This window comes from Cygnus atratus, chromosome 2 (genome assembly GCF_013377495.2).
Source record: "Cygnus atratus isolate AKBS03 ecotype Queensland, Australia chromosome 2, CAtr_DNAZoo_HiC_assembly, whole genome shotgun sequence".
Taxonomy (NCBI): Eukaryota; Metazoa; Chordata; class Aves; order Anseriformes; family Anatidae; genus Cygnus; species Cygnus atratus.
The window spans coordinates 47,187,864-47,203,142 of NC_066363.1; the positions used below are offsets into that span (position 1 = coordinate 47,187,864).

General features: G+C 43.2%; 1 protein-coding gene across 6 annotated transcripts in view; it reads right to left on the bottom strand.

The window, feature by feature from the left end:
* Positions 1 to 1,350: 1,350 nt before the first annotated feature.
* The window catches only part of ULK4 (unc-51 like kinase 4), a 242,747-nt gene continuing 228,818 nt past the window's right edge, over positions 1,351 to 15,279 (bottom strand). For all 6 annotated transcript variants that reach the window (XM_035549727.1, XM_035549732.2, XM_035549729.2 and 3 more), the window contains 2 exons: positions 4,671 to 4,759; positions 1,351 to 1,751 (listed from right to left, as the gene is read on the bottom strand). In XM_035549727.1, coding sequence (XP_035405620.1) covers positions 1,667 to 1,751; positions 4,671 to 4,759 — 174 coding nt within the window. In that variant the 3' untranslated portion in view covers positions 1,351 to 1,666. The remainder of the gene's footprint in view (positions 1,752 to 4,670; positions 4,760 to 15,279) is intronic.

A 15,279-nucleotide genomic window follows, 5' to 3' on the forward strand; every position in this document is an offset into this window, starting at 1 on the left:
ACTTCAGAGGAGGGAGCTAAGAGCCACTCCCCCCTCCATCTCACTATGCACTACTTAGTCCCTTAGAGCTGTCGTAATGGCAAAGGCTTCCTACTGCAGTATTTTCCCCTTGAACTGCTGCCACTTCGCTGAAGCAGGTTCCCCAGCACTGAGCCAGGTCTAGCCAGATGTGAGGCAGCTACAGTTCATGCCTGGCCTACAAGCCACATGCTGACTTCTGGACTTCAACAAGTCCATTAAAAAGCCATAAAGCAGCATATTTGCACTCTTAGTACTTCAGCAGCATGCTGTCAGTACAACCAGTTGAAGGCCCTTTACTTACAACTTGTCAGCTGCTCCAGTAGCTTAAAACTCATTTTCAGGTGTCCTCAGGCTTCAGTTCCTGTGAGGTGCGACCTGCATGTGACTCACCTTCTCTTGCGGCAGTGCCTGTGCAGCTGGAAGCAGGGAAAGTGGTCCTTGAACTACTGGCAAATTCACAGACTGCATGCGTCTGCACCCTGCACCAGCCCCTGCCCAGAGTGAGCACTCCCAGGCAGTTTTGCATCTGTGCAGCAGTTTGCCAGCAGAAAATCGCAACGGGTCTAAGCTGTAAGGGATCACAGCTCCTGTTAGGATCCCGAGATGATGAGAGCTGAATCGAACTACACAACAGGCTGCCTCACTTTGCTTGCAGAGGAACAGCACTGTGACTACACAGATGTCTCCTTGAGTAACCCAGCTTCACCTCTCAGCAACACTTACACTAGAAGACTATTATTAGAAAACACTTTACCCAAAGTGTTCAGTAATTTCTTTCCTATTTCTAGCAACTCCAGCTCTAATTTCCAGCTCTGAAAAAGCAATAGTGATATGACAGGTTACACAAGAAAACAATTCCCGTAAAAAGTGCAAGGTGAAGTCAGTTTGTTTACCTAGGGCTGTTGGCGTGCCTCGCCATCTGGAGATTGGGGCTGTCCAAGGGCAGGCTGGTCGCAGCAGCTCAGTAGGTAACTTCCGTAGGTGTGGCAGTCACAAAGACCGGTGTCAAACAGCAAGCAGTACCGGACAGAGCCGCTCCATGCTCACTCCGGGGGAAAAAAGGGGATGTAATTTCTTAAGCACTGTGGCACTTGCTAGTGCCAGGGGACTATTGCCTGAGCATATCGTGTACATGCCATATACGCACACACACAGCCTTCACCACGTATATTCTTATTTTTTTTTTTAGTAAAAAGATACTCTCCAGTGCTAGTCACAGGCATAAGAAGACTCCTTAGCTGAACAATTAAGGCACTCAGCTGGTCCAAAAGACATATATGAATGTTTTTAACTACCTTCAAAATAGTGAAACACTTTCTGCCCATAATCTGAAATAACTATACTATTTATTTAATTTACACTTTTCAAACTCTGGCTGTCAAATATTCACGCTACATCACGTAACGCCAGTAAGGTAAAACAGTAATCAACAATTCACCCTTGAGGGAGGGATGAGGAAAAGGCATTTTCCCTCCCTGCCTGGAAACACCCCCCACAGTCACGCACGTGCTGGGACCCAGCTATGGCTCAGCTAGCTTGCTAAATTGGTTAAGTCTGCTCTGCGTATTTTAAGATGCTCATTCAGGACTGAGGTGCTGAGCAGCATGCACAACTTGCACACTTCGGTGGGCTGGTCAAAAACAGTTCACTTGGTTGTCTTCAGATTTTCACGTCCCACTGTTCTCAGAATTTCAAATGCCAAAGAAGCAACAGCAACATCAGCGTGAGAGCTAGAAATTAAACATATAGCATCTATTAGCCATTCTTAAGGGAAAAATTTTTGTATAAATCCCATGTTTGCCTTTATGCTGGAAAACTCTTTAATAGCCATTGAGTAACTTTACCCCTCTTTACTATTAAGTAGCAATATGCAACTGGTGATTTTGTCCTGCAACAAATTTCATGTAAAACTGAATTTCAGCTCAAATTCACAGCAACTGCTACCTTGCTCAATCTCCTCCATGAAATAGAAGATATAACTTATCATGCCCCATGAATCCACATACACGTGTGCACTCTCACAGCTTGACAGACAAATGACTCCCACATGTGCCTTCCCTCGGTGGTTACCCAGCATGGGGAGGCAGCTCCTCGAGGTTTTGCCCACCTCCTGCATGGAGAACCACCTGCCCCACTACATTCAATGCTGTGGTCTTCCCTCTTCCTCACCTGAGCTTTTCTTACATGCATTTTTTTTTTTTTTTAGCATTGGAAGAGAGGCTCTAACAAGTACTGCTAAGGCCACAGAAATACTTTCTTAAAGGCTTACCATCCCTCATCACTAACTTAGAAAGTACGCCAGTATACCAATTTGCAGCTTCCTCAATTGCTGCTAATGACAAATACCTACCAACACCACGTTTAGGGGAAACACCACGTTTAGGGGAACGCAAAGCTAACCGTGACATCCAAACGATCAGGCCACACTTTGTAAACCAATTTCTTAACGAGCAGCAGTTTAAACCAGAAAATTTAGTTATCTGAAACAAATTCGTCCTGGCAACAGAAAAACAAATGGCTAAGGTCCCACATTTTAGAGTTCAGACTTAATTCCACCTAGTTACTAAGCAGAATGGTTTGGTCATGTACCAACCCCCAAACTGCCTGATCTGTCCAGCTGAGAGGTCACAGCAGAGAAAGAGTTTGGCAATACAAGCTGCTACATGGCAGCAGGAGAGCACCGACAGCACCTTGCTACCCCAGCAAGCAGTGTCCCTCTGTCAGCAGTGCACTGCCTGGCTGGTAGCTTCCTTCCACTGCGCAGGCGGACTGAAAGATGAGAAACCTGTCCGAAAAAGAAGCAAAGCAAAAGCCCCCCTCAATCCCTTTGACCCAGTGACAATACATGGGTGGAAGGGCCTGGGAGGTCAAGCTACTCATGTTTCCAATTCAGCATGAAATTCAGAAAGGCTTCTTAACAGGGCTCAAAGCACAAGTGAGAGGAGGAGACCAAGGTTATTGCTACCAAGGAATATCCTGGGAAACATGGCACATAAGACAAGGGAGTTTGAGGAGATGGCGGAACAGCCATAACCTCCATGAGCAAAATAGCCATTCAGCTAAAGCTGATTGAGCTTGCTAACCCCAGGCTTCCCCCATCTACCTGTTAATAACTTATCCACGTCTGAGTCCCTCACAGCCCCAAGACCCAGGCTAGATCCCTCCCAGCCTCCTCAGCAGATGAATGGATAGGGACACACGCTCCCCAAAGAACGGGTGGAGGGAAAGTGAAATCCACAAGCTCCTGGGGGGCCTTCCTGCTGCTGCTGCAAGCAGAGGAGCTTGGCCTACCACAGTGTATCACAATACTCATCACTAACATGAGATAGAATGCGGTCTACTGAGCATCTTACGTCAAGTAAGAGAGACCGGTGTTTATTTTGGACTTTGTAGTATGTGGTTTTCTGAGTATAGAAATGTGCAGATAACAGACAATTAGAGGAAGCCAGAGAATGGGATTCAAAGCCAGCTACTGGATGGGCTGTCTGGTGCATCTAACGCTGAAATGCACTGAAAGAGAGTGAAAACTAGTTTTAAAAGAATAAAAAAAACTTTCTTTCCTTGCTGTCACACCACTGTCATCTTCAGTGGTGGTGCCAGTGTCTCCCTTAGGGAGAGCTGTCATTTTATTTTAGTTAGATAATTTAATGTCTCAGAAAAAAAGCTGTGAGTCAGCAGCTGAGCACGCGAGAGAGATGCAGGCTGGTCAGGACAGGTTTGGTCAGCCCTCAGCGTGCAGCTCCTCACACTCACCACTTCCTGACCATTTCCTCTCTACACCTGCCCTCGTCCCCCCTTCCTTCCAACACGGAGTACTCCCTGCTGTAATATCAAGGAGATGACTATCCCAAACAACTGACCCATATGAAGCCTGCATTTGGAAGCACGAGCACTGGAAACACCACCGTAGTGTTTCAAAAATGATCTATAAAATACAATCTAACAGTTTCATATGACTGGGAGCGAAATGCAGCCTACCAGCCCACAGCACAAGTGCAATTCTTTTTTCGCAGGGCAGAGAACAGTGATTCATTCATTCCTCTGTCCAACTGGGATCAGATGAGTGAAGGTCTAAGGGAGATGAGCCAAGGTCTGGCCAAGCCTTCAGGACCAGCACCTCTGTTCTTGCAGAGGCCATGGCATCCCCCAAAGTCTGGTGCCTTCTCTGAGAAGCCACAGGTATTCTCAAACAAAAGCAGCTCTGCTCTTCAGCTGCACATTCAAACAAAATCAGCAAGTGTACAAAACACAATTACTTTAAAACAGGGCACAAATACCACATTGTGCATCCAGCCCACTGTGCCAAGAAACACTGACCAGCATCCGGTCATAAAGAGGTGAATTGTTTGGAATAAAAAAAATAAATAAAAATTAAGCTGCCACATGTGCACACACATTGAGCCCGAGCACGCAGCACACTGTGGCTAGCCGCAGCTGGGGATCAAAGCGTGCTGCAGCGGTGGCGGCTGAACCGCCAGAAAGCTCTGAATGAGGGTTTTGGAGGGGAGCCGCGCAGGGAGGGGGGCCAGGGACAGAAACCTGAGAAGCTTGTACTGCACAGAAGCAATTACAGGAGAAGGCCACCGAAGACAAAAGAGGAGGAGAGAGCTCTCATCCCTGGAAATTCCTGAAAGCCTGAGGGAACTCACCTGGCAGCTTGGGCCAGGCTCTCTAGAGTTTGAATAAGAGCATCACCATCACTCTTCAGGCTCTCCAAGCGCTTCTCGTTTGAAGTTATCTGGAACAAAAAGAAAGAAAAGTTATCAAAGGCAGAACAAGAAATTCCTCTGTCGTCTTCTGTGGGATGGGGGGAGAGGGAAACAAGTTACAGCATTTGTTACACTTGTAAATGGAATGTGACATTAAAGAGACCCAAGAAAAAGTCCCTTTTACCAAACAGGGCTGAAGTTTAGACGCAGACTGTCTGAGATGTCTTGGCTTAATTAACAAGATTCACTCTTGTTCTGAGTCCCTGTATGAGTGCAAATTCACACATCACAGCCTGCCAATCTTGATTTTGTTCTTACCACCAGTGCAAATACAAAACCCCTTGGTTCTGAATTCCAGGGAGATCCAAGCTGGCAGTCATTTCCATTTTTCACTTCAGGGAAAAAATAACCAAGCATGTATCAGCCTTCAGATCAGGGCATGTGGGGTTTTCTCTGAGAGGAACCAGGTTAAAAAGCACTGCAATGGTAGCAACTGCATATTCAATGTTTTCTTGCCATTCATCAGTCATTAGGAATATTATTACCTGCACAGGGCTGTCACCTACGGAGCAGGGAATGAATGACCGAAGCTATATGCCCTTCTATGTCAAATGAATCCTGACTAGAGCTGATTTTGCTGCGGCTGTTTTTTATCACACTGATCTCTAATGACTGGTTTATGGCACCTCCAGCCTTACGCTGCGTAAGTGCACGGCTACAAGTGGCTGCACATTTCCTGACCAGTGAGCCACATGAATGGGAAGGTCACGGGGGGCACGGCATGAACTTGCATGGCACTGTGGCACAGACACTGAACGCTTGGCAGCTTGCTGAAGAAGCTCTCCTATCTCAACAAATTACTGAAGAAAAAAACAAAAAGGTTTGCATGTCAGTTCTTGCTTACAAAGGTAAGTAAATCTTGGCAAAAAAGAAAAGAAAAGGACCAGAGCAGCTGATTATTTTGATACGGGGAGTTAATGCTTGAAACGACAATTTTTAATCCCCAAACCTGGCAAGGACTTTTAAGCTTTAACATGCCATGGCTGGCCCTACTTACCATTGATCAAGCATCCGGGCGATACGCCTTCAAGTCTCCCTCTTAAATCACAAGAGAAGCAGTATTTACAGCTACCAGCCCACCATCATTTGTCAGCGGTGATTCTGAAACACCAGTGTCACTACAGCTATAATCATAACATCCTGCAGTTAAGCAGGAACAGGGATCTGTCTGTAGTAAATGAAGATCTATCCCGTATGCTGGGGAAAAAACAGTGAACAATTACCTAACTACAAATCATTGGTAAATCCTGATTACAGGTCATTAAACCTTTTTAGTCTCTTGAGGTTATCTTTGAACCCCTCAGTTTATATTTCCGTCATCCATTCTTCTTTAATTCTCATCCTGTACTTACAGAAGACATTTTGTAATCTGGGTCTTGAATTTTAGAAGAAAGAGGTATGAAATTGTAGCATTACAGTTACTGAAAGAGGAAAGTGCTTCAGCCTCAAGATGTTGCTTTTGTGTCCTGAGGAGCGCTCCTGCCTCTGCTAAACACTTGCCACAGCCTCTGCAGCTCCTCCGCCAGGGACACATTCTTTGCTCATGGCCCTTGTTCACCCTGCGCACTTGAAAGAGGAAGAGGTCACAGGGGGTGAAGGGGGAGCTGTAGCTGAAGACTGGATCCTGCTCCATAAAACCTTGAGGTCAAGTAAAGGCTACAGACATCTCTCACACTAATACATCCTAATGCTTGGGTGCTGAAACCTGCACCACTGCCGTGTTCTTTAAACATGCCAGCCTTTGTGCATTACACAGAGAATGTTTGAAATATGTTATAAAAGTTATAAAATCTTATACTTTTTTTTTTTTTTAATTCTGAAATGCTCTACTTCAGTTAATGACTTAGTCCAATGGAATTTCCCAAATCTGCCTGTGTTGCAGCATGCCTTGTGCATGTGCATTAAGAATACAGTTCTGTGGATACAATGCATCAATGGGAAGGATTAAAACGGCTTTATATGCACAGAAATTATAACAGATAGAAACAGAATGACCTATGAGATCATCTACTCCATCTCCCTGTTATAGTTCACTGTCCAGAGCAACTTCCAGCCAGAAGCAATGGGGTTTCTGTGATATCCATCTGCGGGGGCTACTGCACCACATAGAAAATGCTTCAGTAAGATCCTGTCAGCAGTAAAGGTGGTACCACAAGGAGGGAAAGGATCAGGCCTTTAGCAGCAGCAACCTGCAGATTTTTTAAATTAAGTTTCAAACAAACTCGGGGCATATATTTTTTGAGAGCATCAGCTAACAGCTTCGCACAAAACAAGGTGTGTCAGCGAAAACCCGCGTGGACAAAATGCAGCTGTACAGCCTCACAGCAGGCTTCCGCAGCTGTTCCCCATTACTGGAGTTCAGAAAGCTGTTTTCTGCCCACCAAGAGGCATCCGCACCACCGACTCACCTCACATGGGGCAGGGGAGAGCACTGATGCTGCAGCAGCAGGCAAGGCACAGGCTGGGTACAGGGCGAGTGGCCCCGGCTGCATCTGGCCATCACTTTTGGCCAGTATCCTCACGGTGTTATTGCTCTGACCACTAACACTTGCTTGCCCCTTTTATATTATGCTGTGTAGGAAATCTGAGTGACCAGAAGGTCTCTCACATAAGGTGGATGAGGTCCTGCTTCACATAAAGGTCATGAGAAACATTGACTGATCTTAGGAATCACCATTTGCTTTCAAGAACTGAAATAAAACTTTGTTTCCTATTTAAAAATTTCTCTGTTTTTGTCTTCACTTTGTTCTATAGATAAAAATAAATTATGATAACACAGCAAACTGCCAGCAATCAAACTTTTGGAAACACAGTATTTTTATGCATCTCATTACCTTTTTCTCCTTCCCAGCATGACTGTATCTTTTATCCAGCCCAGTTCTAGCTCACGCATAATTTTAATAACTGCTTCAGTGATCTCTTGTGTGATACTGATTTGTTAGGGCTTTGTGATACTGATTTGTTAGGGCTGGCTACAACACATATTCAATGACATAATCGATACCTATTCCTTTAATTAAAAATGTAATTAAATCTCAGTTTAGTTGTATACTCATTGGAATTTAGTAAGAATCCCAAAATGATGTTGCTTTATTAAGCTAATAACCATTCCAAAGCTTTCTTCTCTTCAATTCTATTAAAGAAGGATGAGTCATAAAGAATCCATAACTGATATGTAAAGATCAGTATTTCCTAAAATTTAGAATAGCTGTTCAGGTATTGTGGTGCTTGGTATTGGATTCTTGATCTAAGTGACTTTTGCAATTCAATTTTCAAGAAAACATGGCAATCTAACAGATAATCTATTTTCTTAAGGCTTATTGTTTCATAATACTGCTTTCTCTGGTTTGTCATAACTCACATTTTGTAATTTATGACTGAGTTAAGGGACCTAGTAGTAAACTGCTCTCCTACCATATTGAAGAGAAAGAAATTCTCCTGCTTTGTTGAGTTTTCAAATAAACTGCACGCTTGATGTCTGTGAAGCAAACTGTACTGAAATTGGGAAACAACGTAAAACATTTCTTTGATAAAAATAAGGAATTTTTAAATTTGAATTTTTTTTTTCATTGAAGAAAGGTCTCAGGAGCATATTTAGTTGCACCTTGAAATGTTATATTCTCAAATAAACAGCTGCTGGAGATGTTTATCATTCCTACTCTTATCAGATTCTCTTTTACGTGCCATCACCATGTCTGTATACATAGACACAAGCAAATCATTTCATAAACTCTCCTTCACGTAAACTTGGCTTTCTTTCCCAAACACGCCTCAATGTTTTAACCTCAAAGTTATGCTTCCTACTTTTTCCTCAAAATTTAACACAATTAAGCTAATTATCCTTGCGGGATCAGTTAGCTCAAGTTTTCACTCAACTTTGCCAATGCTGATGGAGAGCAGCCACACAAATAACACGGGAGCTGCCGTGGCTGGTTTATTGGAACCACCAGGTAGTCGTAGCTCTAACGTTAGCATCGCTTCAACATCAGCACACGCTGAAGTACCACTTATCCCCAGCCAGAGGGTTTTCTGTGAATGGGAACTGTAGTGTCAGCTAATACTGAGGTAAAAACAATCGCCATTTTTATCTGCGCATTAGCTGGGATCCTATGGAGGACATGAAATATATTTAGAAGAAAGGATAAGTTTTCTGGAAAAAAAGAAATCAAAGAGTTAAGCATATTCCTGTTGCCCTCAAGACACTATCTCAAATAATGTCTTCATAATAAGTGCTGTCCCCACAGTTTAAGATGCATACCTCAGACTCCTGATTCCTGCACCACCTTGGGCTGGCTCAGGGACTGCCAGTCGAACACCGCGTCTTTTCAGCCCCAAAGCCGCCGTTTCAAATGCAGTCTGGGCTGGTGGTGATTGAGAGTTGCTGGCTATTCACAGCTGCTTAGAGTGACCTTATTCTCATTTTTAAGGAGCAAATGTCACAAAATATAGTGGTGTCAAAAGCATCACCGTAGCCGACGTGACAGGCCAGCAAGTAAGTGAATGGGATGGCAGCTTCAGAAACGAGGCACAACGCCTGGCTGGAGGAGAAAGCCTCCCAGCGCTGCTGACCACTTGTGCCTATCCCAGAGCATTTAAAGGCACTTTTCCTCCCAGGCTGTCAGCACGGAGCTATTCACAAGCAGTGCAGCAAAGAAAGCCCACTGCTTGGTTTGTCACTCACAATTCACAACAACACGGCCAGAAACACGCAGCCGCTCCTCACGGAAGAGCATTACGACCAAGGAGATCCTGCAAACACAGACATGAGCAGGTGAGCAGCTACGTGAAATAAAACTGACAGACTCGTTGATCATGTTCAAATGTACTAAATACAGATATTTGAAAATACAACCCTCTGCAAGCACGTACATTAAAGTGGTATTGTCCAGAGAAGGTACAACAAACGAATCCATCACTGCCATTCTTTCTGTAGGCTTGCACAGTTACTCATTGAAGGTAACATAGCCCCACATTGGTATAATTAAGGGCCAGACCCAATAAAACATTTGGACCCTACAGAGCAGAGGCTGTAATGACATTTTAGGGGTAAGCAATCTGGAATGGAGACCTAGACACCTGCACAGAGCACAGGAGGGCTGAGGTTCAGAAGGGCAAGAAAACCTGCATGGGGAATAACTCCACACCTTTTCTCAGTGCCCCTACACAAGGCTACGGGCTGACAGTCTCTTGCAGTCCTCTCCCCTTTTCCAGACAGGCGAACATTGTGTTTTTTGTTGCTGTGGCAGAGCTTCTCTCAGACGGGGAGAGGCAGGGAGGGTCAGGCAGTTCCCCACAAGCGAAGCACACCGCGACGAGGCACGGCCTCCTCACTTCACTGCCGGGTTGGGGAAGGGAAGCCTACCCTCCTGTTTACTAGGGGAATGCTCTAGCTATTGGACCAGTTTGGAATCTATGGCAAGATTTTATTTATTTTTATTTTAAATAAAAACTAAACAGCCAAAAACAACAACAAAACATCCCAGATATTTGCAAGGGCCTTTTGTGAGGTGCTTATACTCTGGCGTTTCATGTGTTAGATATGCTCTCAGCAGGTACATGGGACTGGATGTTTCAAAGAGCATATGTCCAACCAATTTATGGGTTATTTAATGTAAAATAATGGTAACTTTTGCCAGGTTACGCAACTGGAGAAAAGGACCACCCAAGGGCAGCATGCTCTCAGAGACACTACATGCTCATGAGGGTGGCCACATGGTATTTTTGTTCTCCATAAGAGCTCATCCTAAGGGGTAAAAACCTTTCTGACATCCACCCCACCGCAGCACTCGTCTGTCTATAAATGGTTCAGCTGGAGAGAGACAGACAGAAAGTGCATGTGGGAAGAACAGATCAAGTCGGACGAGTTGTATTTACGTTACTAATTGCCAACTCATTTGAACAGGCCTGAGCAATGTTGCTGGACCATAAAAACAAGAAATGAAAGTTACAAAAGCACGAGTGTTCCAGGTGTGCTTTGGCAAGCATTATTATAGTCAGGGATTGCAGACACAAAATTACAAAGACTTTGTGGCCTTCAGATCCTGCAAATACGTGCGAAAACAAGCAGGTATCTGTGACCACAAAACAAAAACAAAACAAAACAAAAACCTACATCAGACAGCTTAGCTCTGATTTTAGAGTTCAAAAATCTTTTTTTTCCCTCTTTATGAATAAAATTCTTGTTCCACTGAAGTCAGCGGCAAACTCCGTTTGACTTTGATAAGGCCAAGATTTCATTCAACACGTTTTGTCGTCTTCTAATTTGTATGTGTGTGCAGGTTTACTCCAAGTTCAAAGCAATTTCCACGGCTAACTTGGAAACACACGGGTCTCCTGGCAGGCTGAAGGGCATGCTGTCTCAAGGGCTAGTTGCAGGGAGATGAGGAATGTCTCCCCCACGCTGTATAATTGTTAATTGATTTTGGATGTTCCTTGACACCTTCCACTTTGACGCTATTTTCTGCCCTTCAGCACATACATAACACACACAAAGGCGTGCTCCAGGGTTGTTGTAAAGTTATAAAATTACCAACTCTAAGGGGTATTATCTAAGCACTAGAGAAGATTCATAAAACCTCAGGGTCATTATTGAACTGAAGAGTGCTCTCGGTCTTGTTTGATTTTGATTTTTGGCGTTGTTGCTAGCAGTGTTCTCAACTGATTTTCAGAACGTGTAAAACGTCTTTATAACCCAGAAGACAGCCATTATTGCAGTTTCTATCCTCTGTAACTAGTGAGTTTAAAACATTTGACTTAACAGAACTGGGTAGGGCAATCTCTTTACATCCATTAGAACCAGCCGTCCACAACAACTTCATCAGCAGAAGGAAACTGAAGTCCTGACGGGTGTCTGCAAGGTGCTGTAGAAGACTTCCACAGTGTTGCAGGGTTACGTTGCACATGTGCATAAGCAAGCCCAACATCAATATGACATTAAAAATAAACACTTGCCACCCTGTTGCCGGTGATCTCATCTACAAACACAAGTTTGTCTGTCATCTGCATGCCAGTGACTCCCTGAGGTACCACTTCAGACTAATTTCAGTCTGCCAAACAATAATCCCTGCTGGCCTCAAGCATCAGCTTTGGCAAAATGGGGCCACAGACAGAGCTTATGCCCTCCTCGCAAGCCCCTCCGATTCCTCTTCCCACCTGCCATCACCTTGCTGGACCTGAAGAGACCACCACCTCCCAGCTACACCTCACCCTGCTGGTCTCATGAGAGCTCTCCGCACTAAAGAGAAGGCTCTCATGTTCAAAAGTCCTTCATAGTCTCTTTTTCTCTTTGTCAGCTTTTCTCCTAAAATAGCTTCTGACAAGCAACTCCCAATCCTTTTTATATGTTGACTCCTGTAGCTCTCTTTCCAGCGCTGATGTTGTTTATGGGCTAACAATTCAACTCTCGATTAAGACCCCTGAATTCCAGCAGCTGTCATCCTTTATATTTCTCCGTAAAACCACAAAATAGTCTTACTGCAAAGTTTGTTTGGAGTTATATCCAACTTTCATTGATATGCTCCACACGTTAGGGATGGCCTTCTTTTCTTTTCGTGGGCACAGCAACTAATACAACTGACCCTAAATCTTCTGCTGCCATATTTCATGCTATGATGATTCAAAGTAATTTCAAATGCTTATACGCTTGTATAAGAATCATTACTACAGATAACTCACCTTCTCACTATTAGGAAAAACAGTGACACCCAGAACATATTGGAAAGTGCTGACCTTTAAATGGCAATTACTGTACAGGAGAAGTATGCAAGCAACCAAGCAATTACCAATTTCATAAATGCTTACATATCTAAGGACACAAGCACTTGAGCAGCCATGCCTGTGGTGCACAAATGAACTGGCCAAACCCCTAGGAACTGCCAAGTATTTGCAGTTTACTGAGGAATTTTAATTTTAATGCATACAGCCTCAAAAAAATTAATAGCTCCAACTTGACTTTGTCTCTTTTCTTGATTTAAAATGCTCCTCATAAAAATAAAAGACTACTATGCCTTGATGAAGCCAGAGTGATGTGAGGAGATGCTGTCAAATTGTCCTTATACAGACCTGTTGATGCAATTAAAGCCTGATTTAATATGCAAACTCCTTAGCTTCCCCTGGGCAGAACCTTTATATAGCATTAACTTTTGTGGAGGATGAAGCAAAAGTAGAAATCTCTTGCTCACATTGGCTGTAATCTGAACTTGAACACAGGACTTCAACTACTAAAAATCTGCACAACTTGACGGAATGTTTTAGATTTACCATTCCAAGAATAGCAGAAATATCATGAGTTATATTAAGAACTAACATAGAATATGAAAAGAACATAGTTGAAACATAAAAAGAGCAACAGAATCTTCTTTAAAAACATTATGGACCATGATTTTAAGCTACGTATTAAAGCATTAAACATTAGTTCCTTTATAACATCTATTGACTTAGTTTCTATGCACACACAAAACTTGGACCTAAAGCCCTTGGGGTTTTCCTTTACTACCAAACAGACAGTCTTTCATACACTGGAAAAAGGCAAAACTTAGGTCTGAAGATTTTTTTATTAGGGGAGAAAAGCATCATTATATTTGTGCTTTATATATAAAGCAACTGGATATGCAAATGACTGAACAGGGAAATAAGTATCTAAAACATCGATTCTAAGGAAAATTATGCTTTATGTAATGGTTCAATTTCCATAAAATTGTAAAAACGGTCATAAAAACAAATGGACTTCTGAAATCTGTGCTTGCTCATTGTCATGTGACAGATGGCTCTGGCTGCCTGGCAGAAAGCAAACAGCTAACTAATTGGTCCTCACTGACCTCACAGAGAAACATTTTGGTCTATTCACATTTTTTTTATTTTTATTTTTTATTTTTTAAACGAGCCCAGTTGCATTTAGGTATCTTTATAGCAGCTAGAAAGTCATGTGTATGCAATTACAGAGAGGAGGTCAAAAGGAAGTAATAGTGATGAGCTCAACAGATGACACAGCTTGGCAATCTCAACAGAATTGCACTAAGTAAAATTACAGTGCACTGAAACACCAAATGAGCCCGGCAATACTTTTGTGCCCACAGAAACAATGAATTAGGACTCCATAACAAAAACAACAGTGATAGTCACTGGGAATTATGCTGGCCTTGAATTATGTATCAAATTAACAGGTTGCAGGTTTCATAACCGTCAGTTTCACTGTACAACTGGAAGGAAAACATCTGTCCATGTGAAAAGAGAGCGTATTTCTCACTGTCGAACGTGACAGCTCTACTTTTTGGATGGCTCCTGTATCTCCTCATAATCATACTGGGCTCCCAGCTTCCAAACACCAGCACAGCGCCAATCCCCAGGGGCGGGTCTTGGAAAGCCAACACATTTCCAAACAAGCAGGTAAGAATCTTCCCACAGGAACATGAGTCCACAGTATGCCAGCCACTGCAATAAAGACTTTTCATTCTCACTGCTCTCTAAAATTAAGAGCAAGTCGTCCCTTCCGTGATTCCCCACATCCAGTGTCATTAAGGACCAGCCATTACAGATTGGCAGAATATTGCCACGTCAGCCATGCAATAATCATCAACCAAAATGGTGGCCAACTCCGCACCTAATGCAAACACACACATACTTTCAGACTTGCACTACTCGTTCCAAATGAACAGACTGCATAAGATTTCATGCAGAATGAATAGCTCTACAGGCCAACTTGCAAGTAAGCCTCCACAGTTACTTCAGAGACCATCCCCACTCCCTGCATCTCACGCTGTAGAAAACCACAAGTCTTCAGTCACTCACGTTCTGTTTTTTGTCAATATTAGCCATTTCATTTGGTTCTGTTTGGACTCCATACTTCACCCCGACACCTGCTGCTTTAGTGATATCAAGCAACTAGTGTTTTAACGATTTCATTCCCCGTTTTCCTCTCCCTACCTCACCTCACATATACCCACACTTGGCTGACTACCAGTTTCATCAGTGACTGGCAGGAACAGACTCCTGAGAAGCTTTCCTATGCTTTTGTCAATTCACTGAGATCCAGCTCCTGGCAGTGTAAGGATGAGAGAAACCCTTGCAGCTGTCCCCAACGTAATACCATCTTGTTGTTCTTTATAATCATATTTCAAGATACAGATGAATATAAACACTGCAGAATTTCTTTGCTGCAACTGCAAAAACAAAAGGGCTCTAAGACAAGGTTAAATGATTTACAGCAGAAACTTGCAAAGAGAAGATAAACCACTTTTTTTTTTTTTCCTCTCAATATAGTGCTGTATAGTCCTCTCAATCTTTGCTTATCAGCTGCCTTTTTCCAACACATGCAAAAAGTACTCTTATTATACTAGGGAGCAAAAAGGATCCAGCTCTTCAACCTGGCAGTCTTCTATCAACAAAAAAAGAGAAGACTGCAAGTCCAATATGGTGTCAGTAACTGGTGACATGAATGGCAATTTACTGCATTAGTGTTGATACAAGATGTCATGGAAGGCCAAGGTTCGTT